This window comes from Scardinius erythrophthalmus (assembly GCF_964197995.2).
Source record: "Scardinius erythrophthalmus genome assembly, chromosome: 2".
Lineage (NCBI taxonomy): Eukaryota > Metazoa > Chordata > Actinopteri > Cypriniformes > Leuciscidae > Scardinius > Scardinius erythrophthalmus.
This window is the reverse complement of record NC_138222.1, coordinates 67,251,369-67,269,360: the sequence shown is the minus strand read 5'-3', so window position 1 is coordinate 67,269,360 and position 17,992 is coordinate 67,251,369. Positions and strand designations below refer to the sequence as shown.

The 17,992-nt window shown below is 40.8% G+C and overlaps 1 protein-coding gene across 1 annotated transcript; it reads right to left on the bottom strand.

Annotated features, from left to right (window-relative positions):
• Window positions 1–9,784: 9,784 nt before the first annotated feature.
• LOC308705861 (uncharacterized protein) lies at window positions 9,785–17,087 on the bottom strand (the record flags this gene model as incomplete). The annotated part of the gene is made up of 3 exons (XM_081391136.1): window positions 9,785–11,375; window positions 16,302–16,836; window positions 17,003–17,087. 3 exons carry the CDS (start codon window positions 17,085–17,087, stop codon window positions 9,785–9,787), a joined length of 2,211 nt encoding a protein of 736 aa, XP_081247262.1.
• Between the last annotated feature and the right edge of the window lie 905 nt (window positions 17,088–17,992).

The following is a 17,992-nucleotide window of genomic DNA, read 5'->3' as shown; positions in this document are numbered from 1 at the left end:
TTTAAGATATGCTTAATATTTCTGTTACATTTCAATTAACATATTTAAGGACAAAAAAAATGTTTCATGTTTAAATGTTTTAATATACTCAGTATATTCTCAATATTCTTCATCTTTAACAACAATTACATTTCAACACAAGTTGGACACAATTAATCATAAAAACAGGGAAATCTGTTTTCCCAGAATTCTTTGCCACAGATTGTATGATGAGGGTAAAGGAGAGTTATTTTGTGTATTTTTGCGCAGGATTACTATCTGTTATTGTGTTAATGTGGGATCTGTTATTGATTAAGCTGCATGCTTCTTCATTTGAAAAGCAATAGTGCAGTGATGGTTACACATGTATGCATGCGTTTTTAGTGGATTACTCATATATTGTTTTGGTTTTTTATTGATCTCTTCAAATTATTTGAGTTCCCTTAACTTTGTAGTGCACTAATTTTGAGTGGTCATGGTACTAAATGTAGTTATTCAGATTTAATTTAATTTTTACTTACAATTGCTAAATTCATAAGGTATAAGGTAACAAGGTTTAAGGTTTATAGTTATGAAGACATGATCTTCCTAATCCTAACTTTACTGAGCCTGTTTGTGTTAAATTGATTTTGCGTGTGTTTGTGACTGTTTAATTTAGTTCATGTCTCAAACACATTTGAAATCGTTCTCTCTCTTTTTTGCTTTGTAGTTAAATAATTTGTCTTCAATAAACTCTTTGTTTGACTGTGTCTCTCTTTCTGCTTCGTGGTCATTATGATCTCGACTGGTCCAAACTGTTCTCTAACATCTCTAAGATCCTCTAAAAGGTCAATAGAACAAAAGGCTTCATAAAAAAAAAAAAAAAAACGTTCACAACTCTATAAACGGCAGCAGTGAGTGCATTTGCATGAGGACATCTTTTGAAATGATGCTATGATCAAGCTCATTTGGTCAAGCAAGATTAATGTTTTCAAGAAACACAAGCCAACTAACAACACAAACTGATAAGACTTACTGGTGATGTTTGTGCTGCTGATTTCTCACTAACATGATGTCACTTCCTGGAGGATGATGTCATTAAGGAACTAGCTTTTGTTAAAGGGGTTTTTACAAAACACTAACAGGATGGAAAGTGCTGAAAGAAAACATTCTCAAGAAAACATGTTTGAATCTAAACTTAATTACAGAGAGTAATGAAGTAAACATTGTTTTATTGTAGAAGTTAGTGCAGCACCTAGAGACCAGTGTTGTAGTCGAGTCACCAATGTCGAGTCCGAGTCGAGTCTCGAGTCCCCAGTGTTCGAGTCCAAGTCCGAGTCACCAAAGAAGAGTCCGAGTCGAGTCACCATTACCTGAGTTCGAGTCCGAGTCGAGTCTCGAGTCCCCAGTGTTCGAGTCCGAGTCGAGTCATCAAGGTTGAGTCTGTGTTATAATGTAAAAGAGCTGATATAATTGTAAAAGAGGGTCTACATTAAACAAAAATGACACCGCTGTGTTGACAAATAAAACTTTTGATTTCAATAATGTTGGCCTATAGGCTATTAGTTGCCTAAATGTTGAAATAAACTTTAACAATGCTGTAGAAGTGCAGTTTATTAATAGTAAATGTTAACTAATGTAGTTAAACAGAGTTTAATAAATGGAACATTATTGTAAAGTGTTACAGATTTGTTATACACCGATTCAGACGTCTCGTGAATTCATTGTTGGACAGATGGACAGTTGTTTTAACCATTCCAAGTGAGTCGGTTCAAAGGAGTCATTAGTTCGCGAATTGGACGTGTCATTAATGGACGTGTAGCCTACGGCACGCGTTGTGTGATTATCTCGGCAGTTTAGGACATCGCACAAGATCTGTGTCAACACAGAAAACATTTCATCACTGGATAGTTTTTTTTATTTATTTTTATTGAAATTGTGGTTTATGTCAGCTGAATGTGAATAACGCTTTTCAGAGAAGATAAGGCAAACGTTTTTTTTTTTTAGAACAATTCACACCCCGCGGTAATTCAGGAGAAAAAAATCTCCGAATGCTCCACGTGAAACTTCATTCTTTCGACCTTTTACTATCGTGTCTTGATTTTGATTAATATGAGCGAGGGAGAGGGAGGAAGACAGCGCTCGTGTTGTTTGAAGATGGTGAGTGCGTGCGCGGCCGGGGCTCTCTCTGCTCGTTCTATGAGGGAAAAAAGAGATCCCGGCCGGTCTGGAGCCCGAAACAGCAAAAGTGTAACATCTTAAATCAAAATTTTATAACCTATTTGGTCAGAACTTCATCCAACGTCATTCATTTGATGAATGCTCAAGTTCGATTTTATATATCCTCGAGTCCGAGTAGAGGCACGAGTCATTAGTCCGCGAGTCCAAGTCAAGTCACGAGTCCAGAGAATAGGGACTCGAGTCGGACTCGAGTCCGAGTCCAGGACTCGAGTACTCCATCACTGCTAGAGACACAATAACAATGAACCTCTACTCGAACCAGAGTAGTAAAATTATTTAAAACTCATCCTTAATTTCACTTAATGGTTATATTATGGTGATAAAGCTACCTAATATCATTACATATACTGTATAATAACTGTGGGGTTCTGTGGGTGCGTTATCAGTGAATGTTTGTGACAGTCAAGGATCCCCAGTTATGTCCACTTAAATTCACGTTGCTGAGCTCAGATTAGTTGCTCCAATTTACTGGGAGTAAAATTTCCTTTGGATTCAATATCAAGAGAAAAGTTTCTGGCAGAGGAAATCTATGGGTTGTGAGTTTATGTACAATCCTTCCACACTGCTGGACGGCAAGGATCACTCCACACAAATCAGCTGAAGATCACCAAAATCAAGCTGGGTGACTCGCCATTTTCCATCTGAGAATTCAAGGAAAACCGAAAAACCTGGCCTACATAGAAACAGGCACATAGGCCATGTCCCAAATGGCACCCTAAGCACTCACGGTTTTCCTACGAGTCCGCACTTTTGTGACATAACGCTGCTTTGACTGTCGGGAAGAAGTCTGCTGTGGAGCTTGCATCAGTGTGGACAAATGGGACACCCTACGTTCTCACAGACTTAACAGACACGCGCACACGGCAACCATTGTCCACAATACCAAAAGTGCATATGAATGTAGCAAAACGTAGCTCGTCTAATAGTGACTACGCCACCCCAAATTACCAGGGAAATAATCCAATAAACGGGACACAAGTCTATTTGCTCAGGAGAGGCAGGAGGCGTGAGTTCACGTTTAAACAAGCAATTTTTATTAAAGGAAACATTTAAACAAATAATAACTCACAATAAATTGTCTTGATCCGTAAAAAAAAAAAAAATAGTGATAAAAAATAACACAACACTAATAACCTCCAATTAAGGTGAAGCCCGTGCAGCTACAACCACCAGCCTGCTTCCAGGGACACTCAGCTCCTGCGGAATACAGAAAAAGAAATAAATACAAAAAAAACAAATAAGCCAACCAATAAAGACAGAATCAATGTATAAGCTAAACGATCATCAACTGGAACCAAGACAAAAAACAACAACAATTTATACCAAAGAAAATACACATTCAAGACAATGTTGTCACATCACAAAAGTCACACAATCGGTCATAAAACTACACAGATGACCGGGACCATTTGGTGGCGATCAATCCATGCACTAAATCACAGTCATAAAACAGTGACAATCATGCCTCTAAGGACTGGTGACAGGACCAACCAAATCCATACAAAGACACATAAACAGAAACCAGATCATGAAACCAAAAAAACAATAACCTTTTAGGCCCACTCGACCCTAACACAGATCGCCTGAGCAGCAGATGAGATGGGATCACAGCAGTAATCAGAAAGTTCTGATTCCCCAAAGCAGCAGACGCGGCTCAAAGAGCGAGAGTTGCTGACAGCAAGTTGTTAAGGTGGCTCACGATAGACAATGTACTCACCCTGATTTAATATCGGTGCACACACACGTAATCACAGGCACACAGAAGTCATACGATGGGTCCTTTAGCGAGTCAATCAACAACAGCTGGTACTCTGACGCGGCTATTAGGAGGTGCCCCTCCGATGGAAGCCCCAAAGGCACGCCACACTAAAGCGCATTGTAAATCACTCAAACTTCCCAAAAGGTACAACGGTACTACATTAAAACTTACCTAAATGTGGATGTCACCCCAAAAACACGCACAGCCTCGATGGCCTAGTGTCACACTAAACAAATAAAGAAATAATGCAACGTCACTTAATACTAAAATCAAAACAACCAGCTGCACAGCTGAAACGCATACCTCTGTGGTCTCTTGGAATGAAGAAAAGGGGCGTGCTTTCGACAATGACACATCCCAGGAGGCATAAACAATGAGTCTATATACGCTAAGGGTGGTACCCCATTGGCCATATACGTAATGAGGATGACGTGGCAACGAGTCACTCATTTCACCACATGAAGTTTGCCATGTGGGACAGGGCCATACATTTCACTCAAATAGTCTGTCATGAGCATTAATACCAAATGCACACATTCACATTTACAATAAACTCAGTTCTTGAATTCACATAACAATAATGGAAAATTATACACATGCATATGTGTTTACCACATATTAATCAACACAAATAACTCATTATTAAGTCAAAATGGGTCAATATAATACCTTTCCAGATAATTGTAAACAACAAATTGTAAGACTTGGTTTTCCTGCTAAGGCGAAAGCTGAGATCAACCCCCTGCAATAGAGCAATAAAACGCACCCTGGAGAGATGATCTCAAAGATAGATCACAGGACATCGCCTTGCCCAAACTTATCTCCTCTCCTCTCCTCTCTCCTGAAACCAGATGTTTGTGTAGTGAAATATTTACAACATTTTGTTCTTGTCTGTGTATATAAGGGAGAGTGGCAGAGCAGTCTTTGGGAATCTGTAACCAGAAAACCCCCATGCAGTGCTGTGTTGGTGTCTTACACTCGGAACACACTCACACACCACTGTGTGTCTCTGTCAGGTGCATTTCTTACTGTTAGAGTAATCTTTGAGCAACTGATGTCATGTATTTATTATTTCTGAATTGGCATCTAATTGTTTACTTGTGTAAATGGTATGATACATTTTTACCTGACAAATACAATGTTATATTTAATTTATTCTGTATGATTCTGAAATCATTATTTCGATTTCGAACAATTATTATTTATAGATTAAAGATCTAAATTTGATAATAATTTGAAAATTGGAGTCAGATTAAACGCAGAGCTAAAGTAAAATTTAAACTAAATTCTAATAAATAAAGTGAACTTTACTGGAGCGCTGAAAGGACATACACACATTATTCCTTCGCCCACACCGTTGGATTCTGTCGTTGGGCCGACGGGTGGTCTTTACAAAGTGGTGACCCCGACGTGATCTCCAGTGGGCAAATGTGTTTTACGTGAAATATTGGGACTTGCAACAAGCAAGAGGTTTGATCTTCTCTTTCTTCAGCTGTTGTGGTAAGTCAATTCTTATTTGCCTTTTAGAAATGTTGAGGGAAAGACAGACCCTAACTCAGCCCCTCTTACAACAGAATATAATTATTTTTCAAAATGTCTGGCAAATTACTTGGGTTTGGTTGTGCACATGGATCAAACATATTGCATTCCAAAATGGAGTCTATTATGGATAATTTATTTTTAGTACCAGACATTGTAGATATTTGTAATGGTTTCAATGTGAATGCTGGATTAATTGCCCTGGATCAAGAGAAGGCTTTTGATCGTGTTGATCACAATTATCTTTTTTATGTATTGAAGGCTTTTGGTTTTGGTGAAACATTTTTAAATTTGATAAGAGTTATTATATAATGGTGCATCATGTATGGTTAAGATAGGGGCCACTTTGAGTCGGCCAAATCCTATTTTAAGGGGTATTAGGCAACGCTGTCCATTGTCTGGTCAACTATATAGTTTAGCAATTGAGCCGCAAATGATTATCAAAAGCAAAATTGCGAGGGTCTAGTGGAGAAAGTGTGCAGCAAGTTGTCTAAATGGAAATGGTTGCTACCTCAGTTGTCCAATAGGGGAAGGATTTCAGTGACCAATAATTTGGTTGCTTCTACTCTGTGACATAAAATAACTACAGTCACCTGCTGGACTTATTGAGGAAATTCAAAGGAAACTTGTGAACTTTTTTTGGTCTGGACAACACTGGATTCGTGCTGCTGCTTTATACCTTCTGGTTCAAGAGGGAGGTCAAGGGTTGATAGACATCAGATCCAGAAGTATGGCTTTCTGGTTACAAGCAGCTTAGAGACTGTTATATCATACGGATGCATCATGGCTAAAGACAGCTTTTGCTCTTCTCAGGCGGGTCAGAAGTATGGGATTGGACAACATTTGTTCTTAATGGAGCTCCAGAATGATGATTGTGTGAATCTTACATCTTTATATAAGTCAGTTCTGGAGGCATGAAAGGTGTTTACTATTTCACGTACATCAGATACACATGCTGGATTATGACTTTTTGAAGAGACAATTTTTCTTAATGACTTTCTACCTTCAATACCTATGTCTGGTCCCAGTCTGTGTGCATGTTTAATTGCTGCTGGATGCACAAAGTTGGGACACATTTTGATATATTAAGCTCAGAGGTATTGAGTGGAAGGATTGGGGTGAGATCTTTGAGGCCGCTGAAACAAGCTACTCCTGAAATATTCAAGTCTTTACATGTGGATCATAAGACTTTGACAAATGACTCAGTATCCATTTATCAATGGAGAAAGGGGGTTCCTTATGTTTTCCCCTCTCTTAATGTGACTATTGCTGTGGGAGAATGGCAAGAGGACAGGAAGTGGGTTTTTTTTTGTCTTTTGAACCCCCTCAGCTTGGTGTTTTTGAGAAAGTTGGGAAAAAAGCTCTATATTTCTTGTGTGAAGGCATCCAATGCTTATCTTCTGAGTAGAAAAATGGACTGATCTTTTTGGAACTATCTCTTCCACTAGAGGCTGCTGGCTGTCCTTATGTACATGGGGCAATAGCCACAAACAGAAACAGCACATTGATCCTTCTGTAGGGGTGGATTGTCCTTTCTGTATAGATGTGGAAACGTTTTTTTCATTTATTTGTACAGTGTTCTCCATTAAATGATTTGTTTTCATTTTTATCTCTATGGTTTATTGACATTGGTGAAGCTTTCTCTTTTGAAATGTTTACATATGGTCCTAGTTATCATCAACTCATCCCTCCATACTGGCATTTTCCCTACAGCATTCAAGCAAGCTCGGGTTACTCCACTGCTTAAAAAACCAACGCTAAACACATCATTTGTAGAACATTACAGACCTATCTCTCTCCTACCATTCATTGCGAAGACACTTGAAAGAGCTGTTTTCAACCAAGTAACATCCTTTCTGTCTCTCAACAACCAGCTGGATGTCAACCAATCCGGCTTCAAGAAAGGGCATTCTACTGAGACTGCATTACTGTCTGTCACAGAAGCCCTACGGATCGCAAAAGCTGCTTCCAAATCTTCAGTCCTCATCCTCCTGGATCTGTCTGCTGCCTTCGACACTGTGAATCATCAGATCCTAATGTCCAGCCTCTCATCACTGGGCATCACAGGAACTTCACTCCACTGGTTTGAGTCCTATCTCACAGGTAGGTCCTTCAAGGTCGCATGGAGAGGCGAGGTATCCAGAGCACATCAACTGACCACAGGGGTTCCCCAGGGTTCAGTTCTTGGTCCCCTCCTCTTCTCCATCTACACCACATCACTGGGACACATCATACAAGCACACGGCTTCTCCTACCACTGCTATGCTGATGACACACAGCTCTTCCTCTCGTTTCAACCAGATGATCCCACAGTAGCTGCACGGATCTCAAGCTGCCTGGCGGACATCTCGACGTGGATGAAGGAACATCACCTGCAGCTCAACCTGGCAAAGACTGAGCTTCTCGTCCTCCCTGCCAATCCATCTCTACAGCACGACTTCACTATCCAGCTAGAGTCATCATCAATCACCCCATCAAGGTCGGTGAGAAATCTTGGAGTAACGTTTGATGACCAGCTGACCTTCACAGACCACATTTCAAAGACAGCTCGATCATGCAGGTTTGCACTGCACAACATCAGGAAGATCAGGCCTTTCCTAACTGAGCATGCAACACAACTTCTCGTCCAGGCCCTGGTCATTTCTAGGCTTGACTACTGTAATGCTCTTCTGGCCGGACTTCCAGCATGTGCAACTAAACCCCTACAGATGATCCAAAATGCTGCAGCTCGTCTTGTCTTCAACGAGCCAAAGAGGGCCCACGTCACTCCTCTGTTCACCTCTCTGCACTGGCTACCTCTCGCTGCTCGCATCAAGTTCAAGGCTTTGACGCTTGCTTACAGATCTATCACAGGCTCAGCTCCCTCCTACTTTCACTCACTCCTACGAGTCTACATCCCTACCAGAAGCCTACGATCAGCCAACGAGCGACGTCTCGTGGTTCCATCCCAGAAAGCCACAAAATCACTTTCCAGAACATTCTCATTCACAGTTCCATGCTGGTGGAACGCTCTCCCCTCCCTCATCCGGAATGCAGAATCCCTGACAACCTTCAAAAAACATCTGAAAACCCATCTCTTCCGTGAGCACTTAACCACATAAAAAAAAAAAAAAAAAAAAAAAAAAACCCTTTCCCTCTTAACCTCACTTATCGGGCTTATGCTACTCTGAATAATGCCTGAACTTTGTATCTTGAGCACTTCTTGCGCTGCTTTTTGTTTTTGCCTCTTCATGATGACTCGCTTAATCTAGTCCTACTTTGTAAGTCGCTTTGGATAAAAGCGTCTGCTAAATGACTAAATGTAAATGTAAATGTAAATACAGAAAAAGTTGTATTTATTACATTTTTTTGTCTGGTACAGCAAAACTTGCTATTTGGAAATCCAGAAAAAAAAGTTGTTGGGACAGGGTTCTCTGGATGTGTTTAAGATCTTCAAAGGCTTGGTGGCGGCTCAGCTTAGAATAGAGCATGTCTACTATAAAATGGTTAAATGTGTAAATTCTTTCGATGAGGTAATTTGTGCAGTAGATGATGATGATTTAATTCTTACTTTTTAAAATGTTTCCTGTTTTTTATTATTAACAGTATTTATTGTTTTTGTTTTGTTTGTAAGATAATGGTGAACACCTTATTGTTTTAATAAAGGTGTATTTAAATTAAACTCTCTCTCTCTTTCTCTCCCTCTCTCTCTCTCTGTCATTGTTATAAGCAGTGGGTGGTAATAGACAAGAAATGCACAGTTTTTTCTACCATCTTGCTGATAACATTTATTTAGTCATTCGGCAGTCTTGCAGCCTGAACCCCTGCAGGAACTCCAACCTTACATAGGATGCTTTCTCAAAAATTACAATTATTACCCAAGTTAAATATTATCTGAAGTTAAAGAGGTTGGCTGGCTTGACTAAATTTTTTTTGCCTGGAATAGAAATCAAATGAAGAAAATATCAAGTTTATGATGTATGAAATTTATTTATTTTAGTTTTAACAATATTCATATACAGATAATCTTATAATCTGAATGAAATAACAATTTAAGCAAAAGGAAAAAAACACCGATTTAGGTGAGCAAAGGAGACTTTTATATTCAGGTCTAGCAAAATAAAATAGTGAGAAAAGTAATGTTTGCGGTTGCAACATTTTCTGTTAAGATATCATTCATTACCCAAAAATTAGACTACTAATTTAAAGCAAGTCATGGAGTATTTATTGATTGGTTATTGATTGTACTTTCTCATTGCAAGCAGTCTTAATTTGCATTGATTCATCTCTTGTCTTCCCTGCATTTGTTCATTGCCCACCAAGGAAAAGTTTTGCCAGACCGGCTTTCAGATAACTCAGAGCATCTTTATTGGCTTCTTCAGCTACAGCAGTTTTCCTCATTTCCTCCAGCTCTCGGACCCAGTCTTTTTTCCCAGCCTCCCTCACTCTGGGGATGAAGAAGTCGAGATGCTGAAGAGTGAAGGCTGAGTCTGGCTTTAATGCGATCTGAGACAGATGCTTGATGATCTTGTATGCATTGAACAGAAGAATTTGCTTCTGGTCCTCAATCTCCTTCAGATCTTTCTCAATTGAATTCATTATAATCAAAAACCTCTTGTTTTTTTCCTGAGCTTTTTCATAATCCTTATTAAATTCATCAAATTCCATCATCGTGACTGAAGATTTGATGATGTATTTCTTGTTTTCTTTGACATGTTTGCTGTGGTGACACTTCCCTGAGCACACGGTACAGTGGCCGTTTTTCATGACTTCACATTTGCTGGGATCAGAAACCCACCAGCAGTCAAACTCATGGCAGTTTTCCTCACAGACGGTGCAGGTCGTCGCCTTCCTGTGCTTCCATGAAGCGCTTTCAATGGGAACCTTCTCTTTGACAGACTTTTTGAATTTAATGTTGAAGTTTTTACAAGTCTCAATCTTTTCCTTGTTTTGTTTCATTGCCTCTTGGATCTGAAGTACTTCAGCCTTTTTCTGTTCTTTCTCTTGAATTCGCAGCTTTAAGTTGCAGATGGATGCTTCTAATATTAAGCGCTCCATCAGGACATCTGAACTCAACTCTAAACTTCTTCTGTTCATTCCATTCAGAAACTGAAGGAAATCATTCATGCCATCCATGCTTTCTTCCCAGGCATGTCTTTGTGCTTTAATTTGTCGTTCATTAGTGTGACGAGCGTCAGCCTGCCGGTTGTTGAATAAGAAATGAACAGGTTGGTTATTGCGGTCTCGTCTGCAGGGGATTTTAGCTTTATTAATGGCACCAAGGACGTTTTTGGGTGGCAGACCATCAGAGTGCGTCATAAGAAACACAATATTGTTCACAATGTCTTTTCCAAACAAAGACAGAATTGAACTGATAATGTAATGCTGTCTGTCTGAGAGGCGATTCTTAGACGCTTGAATCACAAAACACACGGCGTCGACTTCACGAACTCCATCACTGCTTTGAAACAACATGGATAAATTTGCAGCAACGTCCAGATCTTTTTCCAGTCCTCTAGTGTCTCCGTATCCTGGAGTATCAATGATGGTGAGAGATATGGGACTCTTAATAGGACAGACCTCATACATGGTGATTTCAGAGGTTTGTGATTCTGATTGGTCTCTGGCTTCTTCTTCTGTGATTTCATACCACATTTCTTCCTCAAACTTCACATCTAGTAAGTAATTGACCATGTTGTTGATGAGAGTCGTCTTGCCAGCGCCGGTTTCTCCCACCAGAAGAACAATTTTGTTTTGTTTACTGGTGTCCTTTTTCCCATAAGTCCATTTTCTCACTTTTCCATAATCATCAAGCACTTTTCTCTCTGTGTGAAGAAGGTATCGTTTCGGAGGACCTTGATGAATAAGAGCTGATGTACGTGGTGGAAGATTTGGCTGTCTGTAAAATAAGGAGGCAAATGTTTATCAAATTTTTCGCACTGAATGAATTGAACACTAGAAATACCCATCAAAATACAGACATTTAGAAAAAATGGTTGGTTTTTATGTCAATTAATTTGACATAAATCACAGCAAAATCCCCAGTGTTAAATGAACACCCCTCCAGGCTACGTTTACACGTGACCGGCTATTTTCAGAAACAGACATTTCACCCTCTCCGTTGTTAAAAGAAATCCATTGTCCTGTCAGTTTTCAGAAAAGTGTTCGTTTACACGAACCCGTGTATATATGCCGTCAAGAGCATGCCAAACCTGTAGGTGGCAGTGTAACGACAAGCTCAAGCCCATGTTAGCCAAATCAGAGTCCCGAAAATAGTAAAAACAGCAACAAATCATTTCCTCTCTCTCTTCCTCTCTCTCTTTTGAACAATAGGTCGCACATTTGACGCAGGTCCAAGTTCTGTTGCATACTGTGACGTCGGCTGCCTAAAACTCAGTTTTTCTGAGTTTACATGCAAACGTGCAAACAAAGTTTTCCAAAATCTGCACTCTGGCCGGAGTTTTTAAAAATAATCGTTTTCAGGGGCGAATTTTCCGTTTGCGTGCAAACGAAGGGCACAAACGAAGGGAAATGTTTCTGTTTTTGTACGTGTAAACGGGGCCTGAAGGAGTGTTAAAGTTAATGAGATAGTTAAGTGATTAATTAAGTGATGATTGACCATTAATGGTGACGCTTGATGATAATGAGCAGAATCACTGAAGGAAAGAGAAACAACAAGAACAGAAAAAAACAGAAACACGTGGTGTGTTGGACTTGAAGTGGCGCTGCACAGACCGATCTGTGAATGAATTAAAAGTACCATGAGAATGATTAGAGAGCAAATGCTTTTGAATCGCTCTTGCTGTACCGATCGGTCTGTGTAACGCCGGTTCAAGTCAAACAAGCCTAAGAACTACAGCTGACTTTTAGCCATTACACATTATTTCAGAGCGTTGTTCATTTAACACCGTGGATTTAGCTGTGAGTGGTTCAGAAAACCTTTTCTTCCAACCTTTTCTTCCAAAAAATGTAAATTGTTCTTATTGCTGCTGAATCTCAAGCTGTAAAATCACAGGGCTACAATCACCAAGTAACACATCAGCATATAGTCAGAGATTTAGACTCTGAATAACATCAGTGAATCAGGTCAATACATGATGATAATATCATCATCAAAATATAACCATCATGACCAGAAGCTCGTACAATGATGGTAGTTGAACAAACTCAGGGTTACAGGATTAGTTTTGAGTTTCTGTTCTTCACCACTAGTGTCACCACTAATGGTAAATCATCACTTAATTAATCACTTAATTATCTCATTAACTTCAACACTGCTTCAGTGTTAAAACACTCTGTAGTGTGGATACATGAACACTGAGGCCCTGTCCACACGAAAAAAGGTATTTTCAAAACTGCAGCTTATTCTATGCGCTTTGCCATTCATCCACACGCAAACGCAGTATCCGGTCACTGAAGCCAAACCTTTTTGAAAACTCCTGCCAGGGTGAAGAATTTCAGAAACTCCTGTTGAAGTGTTGTCGTGTAGATGGTGAAACCAGAGATTTGGGCTTGTGACGTCGGAACCGGTAATAACCTTTTTTTTTTCAGGCTTCTGATTGGCCAACATGGCTTCACAGTTTGAGTTACATTGCCACCTGTTGGTTTGGCATGTTTTTGCGTTTACGTGGACACAATCTATTTTTAAAAACGAAGAAGGAAAAAATCTGTTTATAAAAATACCAGTGTACATGTGGACTAGGCCTGAGGGGTGTTAATTTAACACTGGGGATTTTGTTGTGCAGAAAAGAAGACGTCTTTGTAAGTTATTGTTGTTAAATTTTACATTTAAGTAGTGTTTAGCATAGGCCTACTCTTAACGTTAGTTTTCATTAATATGGAAAAATATTCATTTTCATAGTTGCAGCAACATTTTAATTCGACTTTTAAGTGCCATTGTTTAAAAATGCTTTAGTTATGATGTGGTACAGGCAGGAGTCGAAGAGGAGTCAAAAGTTCCAATACAAACTTACTTACAATATAATTCAAACAGGTACAGACAGGCAGAAGGTTCACACACACTTAATAGGACTGAAAACTGATTAAGATTGGCTGAACTAAAAGGAACTAAATAAAAACACTGATTAACAGAATCCAGGGGCAGGTTCAAGTTCAAAACGGTGCGCAACGTTTTGCAACGGTTTCCGGGTTGAACGTCATGTTTCCTGGAAACGGTGTGCAACGGGGTTTGAGATACGTTTTCTCTTGTTTGGTGGGTGTGTCAGAACTGCAGTCCAATCAGCAGCAACATGTATATAAAGCATGCAGTATTAACTTGCACAATGGGTTCAAGGAAAGTAATTTACAAATGTGTTCGATGCAGCTTGCTATACGCAACCACTGAGGTTATTAGAAGACATGTTTGTCGTAAGTTTTATTGTAAAAATATAGGATATCAACTAGGGGTGTAACGATACACGTATTCGTATCGAACCGTTCAGTACGAGGCTTTCGGTTCGGTTTTCGGTACGCATTACGTACCGAACGGTTCGTTGGACCATTTTTTCTGCCGACCAAAATTTCGTTATTTCAAAGGAAGGCGCGTCGCGGGTGGCAAGCGCGCTCATAGAGGCTGGCGTGACCACAACATCAACTGGCAAATGCAATGTAAGGAATGAAACTGAGCTACTCTTATTGTGTTTGTGTGGACCGTTTATCAGTTTTGACCTGTGAAGCAGGACTCGCGAGCCCTATGCGCGAGCCTGATCAAGCAACACCACACAGCGCTAAGAGATCCAGACCAGTAAAGAAAGCATTTGAATTTCAAATGCTTTTTGAATTCGCCACTGAAGTAATAACATCGCTGCGAGATCTAGTGAGGAACATGCACATTTCTCTGTTATTAACAGATCAAACTGCGCTGAAGTGGAAACCAGGAAGAAACATTGTGCCATGAATGAACTGGCCGGTGTCCACAGATCAGCAACATTCACCGTGGAATGGATTTGCTGTAGTAACACTAATGGCGCTTTTCCACTGCATGGTACGGCTCGGTTTGGCTCGGTACGGTTCGACTCGGCGCGGAACGGTTCAGCTCGCTTCGCTTTTCCACTGCGTGGTACGACTCGACTCGGTACGGCACGGTTCGGCTCGCTTTAGTTTGGTTGCTTTTCCACTGCAGTTAGTACCGCTTCAAAGTGGGTGGGACTGATCGTTATAGTTGCCGTCTCTACTACCATGACATCATCATAAATGCGAACTTTTCATTCCGTATTTCCCCATCCGCTCCTCGGCAACCAACGAGAGGAACGTCTGCACCTCGTCCACTGACCACGATTCAGCCATTTCTTTTCTGGAAGTTTATACTCTTTTTTTGAAGCAAATACTTTTAAAACAGGTGCTACAGCGTTGGCTGTTGTCTTTAATCTAGCGGGTTTAGTGTCTCGTGTCGTAAATACAATGACGCTGGTAGAGATGATTCTGTCTAACCAATCAGTGATCAGCAGTGTTTTCACGTCACATTTTAGTATCGGTACGGTACGCTTGGAACCTCAACAGAGGTGGTACCATTTAAAGCGAGCCGAAGCGAGCCGTACCGTACCGTACCATGCAGTGGAAATGCGCCATAAGTGAGCCGTACTGAACCGAGCCGTACCATACCATGCAGTGGAAAAGCGCCAAAGCGTGCCGTACCGAACCGAGCCGTACCGTACCATGCAGTGGAAAAGCGCCAAAGCGTGCCGTACCGAACCGAGCCGTACCGTACCATGCAGTGGAAAAGCGCCATAACTGCAAGGTTTGGAAGTTTGTCAGGAATAGTGGGCTATAATGCTTTCAAGTAGGCTAACATTACGTCGGTTTTATTTTGACATTATGAATACAATTGCTGCCCTCAAATGTTAATCTGAACTAAAATAAACCTTTGTTTATAACTAGCCTACTACTACAATATTACATTTCATTTTGTCCAAGGAGCTGTTTTGTTTTATATGCTCATAAGAAGAGTCAAGTATAGCTCCATTATTGTTCAGTAAAAAAAGCAACAAAAAATAAATAAAAAAATCATACTTTATGATGTTAGTTTCATTAAATAAAATAATAATAAAAAAATAATAATTCAAGGAAATTTCTCTGTCATTTATTTATTTTTGCTGTATGGAAAACGTACCGAACCAAACCGTGACACAAGTGTATCGTATCGAACCGAACCGTGAATTTTGTGAACCGTTACACCCCTAATATCAACATTATGATGTAGTTGTTTATATTTTTAGCTTCATTGCAAGTGCATGACATTTTGTATAGAAATAAACAATGGTAATTAAGTGCTTTTACTAAAAATGAGAAAGAAAATGCAGGGTATTAAAACAGTATGAACTACTAATAAAGTCAGTATGTGAGGCTAAATAGATGTGTTTTAGTCTGAATTAGGTAAGATGTGTACTTCCATTTCAGTTTCAGCAATCCCTTCACTCAATTGGGATGTTCTCTTTTGTTCTGGGCGGCAAGTGCAGTAACTGTAACATCGGGGATATTTTGTAGTATTAAACACATATTTATACCGACTTCATCAGGCTCCGAAAATTCTTCACAAAGAACACAAAGAATGGCCTTCTCAGCTGCCATAGTTGCAACTCTTGTGTCATCAGAACAGTGAGTTCAACGCATCACCATTTCTGTTTAAAAAATGTTGTGCAACGTTTTGTCGGGGCTGAACGCAGCCCAGGTGACATAGATGATGAACTAACACAGGTGACAGAGGAACTGATAAAGGTTGTCAAGGAAACAAATGAGTGGTGGGAAAATAGAATGAAGGAAGACATGTGACTATAAACACACAAACAAACACTGATATGTGACAGTACTCCCCCCTCCCAGTAGGCACGTCCTCGAGCCATAGATAGGCCAACTGACTGAAGGCAGGAGGAACCAGGGCGGAGCAGGCAGCCAGGGCAGAGCCGACAGAGGGAGGAGCCATGGAGGAGGCAGGGCTGATGACTCCAGGGGGCCAACAGATGGGGGCGGAGCAGGTGGGAGAGAAAACCAGGGTGGATCCAGAGAGCCGAAGAGTCCAGGCGACACCAAGGATTCGGCAGGACATGGTGAAGCCACCGGCCCTGGCGACTGAGGTGCAGGCGGGGGCACAGAAGGCTGCGGTGGAGCCGGAGTAACAGAGGACCAAGGTAAAGCTGGCGGTCTAGGCGGGATGAGACTCTGGACGGGCGGTCTCGGCGGGATGAGACTCTGGACGGGCGATCTCGGCGGGACGAGACTCTGGATGGTCGTCTCGGCGGGACGACTCTGGACGGGCGGTCTCAGCAGGATGAGACTCTGGACGGGCGGTCTCGGCGGGACGAGATTCTGGAACAGGGACAGGAACAGGTCTAGGAATATGGACAGTCCTTGGGGCAGGAACGGGTCTGGGAACAGAATGGGGAACAGGTATTGGTGTGGCAGTGGCCATCCTGGATGAGGGCTTAGACCAGGGGTGTCAAACTCAGTTTCTGGAGGGCCACTGTCCTGCAGAGTTTAGCTCCAACCAGCTCCAAAAACACCTGCCTGGAAGTTTCTAGTAATCATGAAGACCTTGATTAGCTGGATCAGGTGTGGGTTGTGGCCGTCCTGGAACTGAGTTTGACACCCCTGGCTTAGACAGTGAGGTGGCGGCCATTTTGACTGAGGGCTCAAGCGGTGAGGCGGCAGCGGTGAGGCGGCTGACGTGAAGATCAGGCTGATCAGGCAGTGTTCTGGATCAGGGCACTATGCTCTCCAGACACCTATTGACAGTCTCTTTCAAGTCCAATCCTTTGGTGTCTGGGAGGTCGCTATGGTCGTGGAAAGTTGCCCCAATCCAGAACAGGGTCCTTAGGGACTCGACATCCAGGGTGCTGGTGGCAGCAAGACACATGAAGTGCTTATAAAAGAAAAAAGGTTAGGGCTCTCCTGAGCCAGGACCATTTTTCTGGCACTATCGCCCATTTTGGGTGGTCGGTTCTTCTGTCACAGTGTGGTGCAGAAGAAGAGGAAGAGGAACAGCAGTCAAAAGTTCCAATACAAACTTTCACTAACAATATAATTCAGACAGGCAGAAGATTCACACACACTGAATTGGACTGAGAACAGACGAAGACTGGCTGAACTGAAATGAACTAAATACAAACACTGATAAACAAATGAGTGGCGGGAAAATAGAACGAAGGAAGACATGTGACTATGAACATACAAACAAACACTGACACGTGACAGCTTTATTGACTGATGAATGATTTTAAAAAAAATGGGTGAAACATTTTTACACTTAAAAATGTTGATTACATTTTAAAGCAATGAAATCAATGAAATACACTGTTTTGAACTGAGTAAATGCAATTTAAAAAAAGTAGATCTGAGTAACTGCATTTGGTACAAAAAAAATTGTAGAAATAATGGGGGAAACATTTAAAAAAATATTTATGAGTAATATTAACTGTTTTTTATTTTTATTTATGAGTAATTTTAACTTTGTAATAATACTCCACACAACCAAGGTATACATGACATTGGCCTTTATTGTCTGAGTACTGCAGCACAGCATAT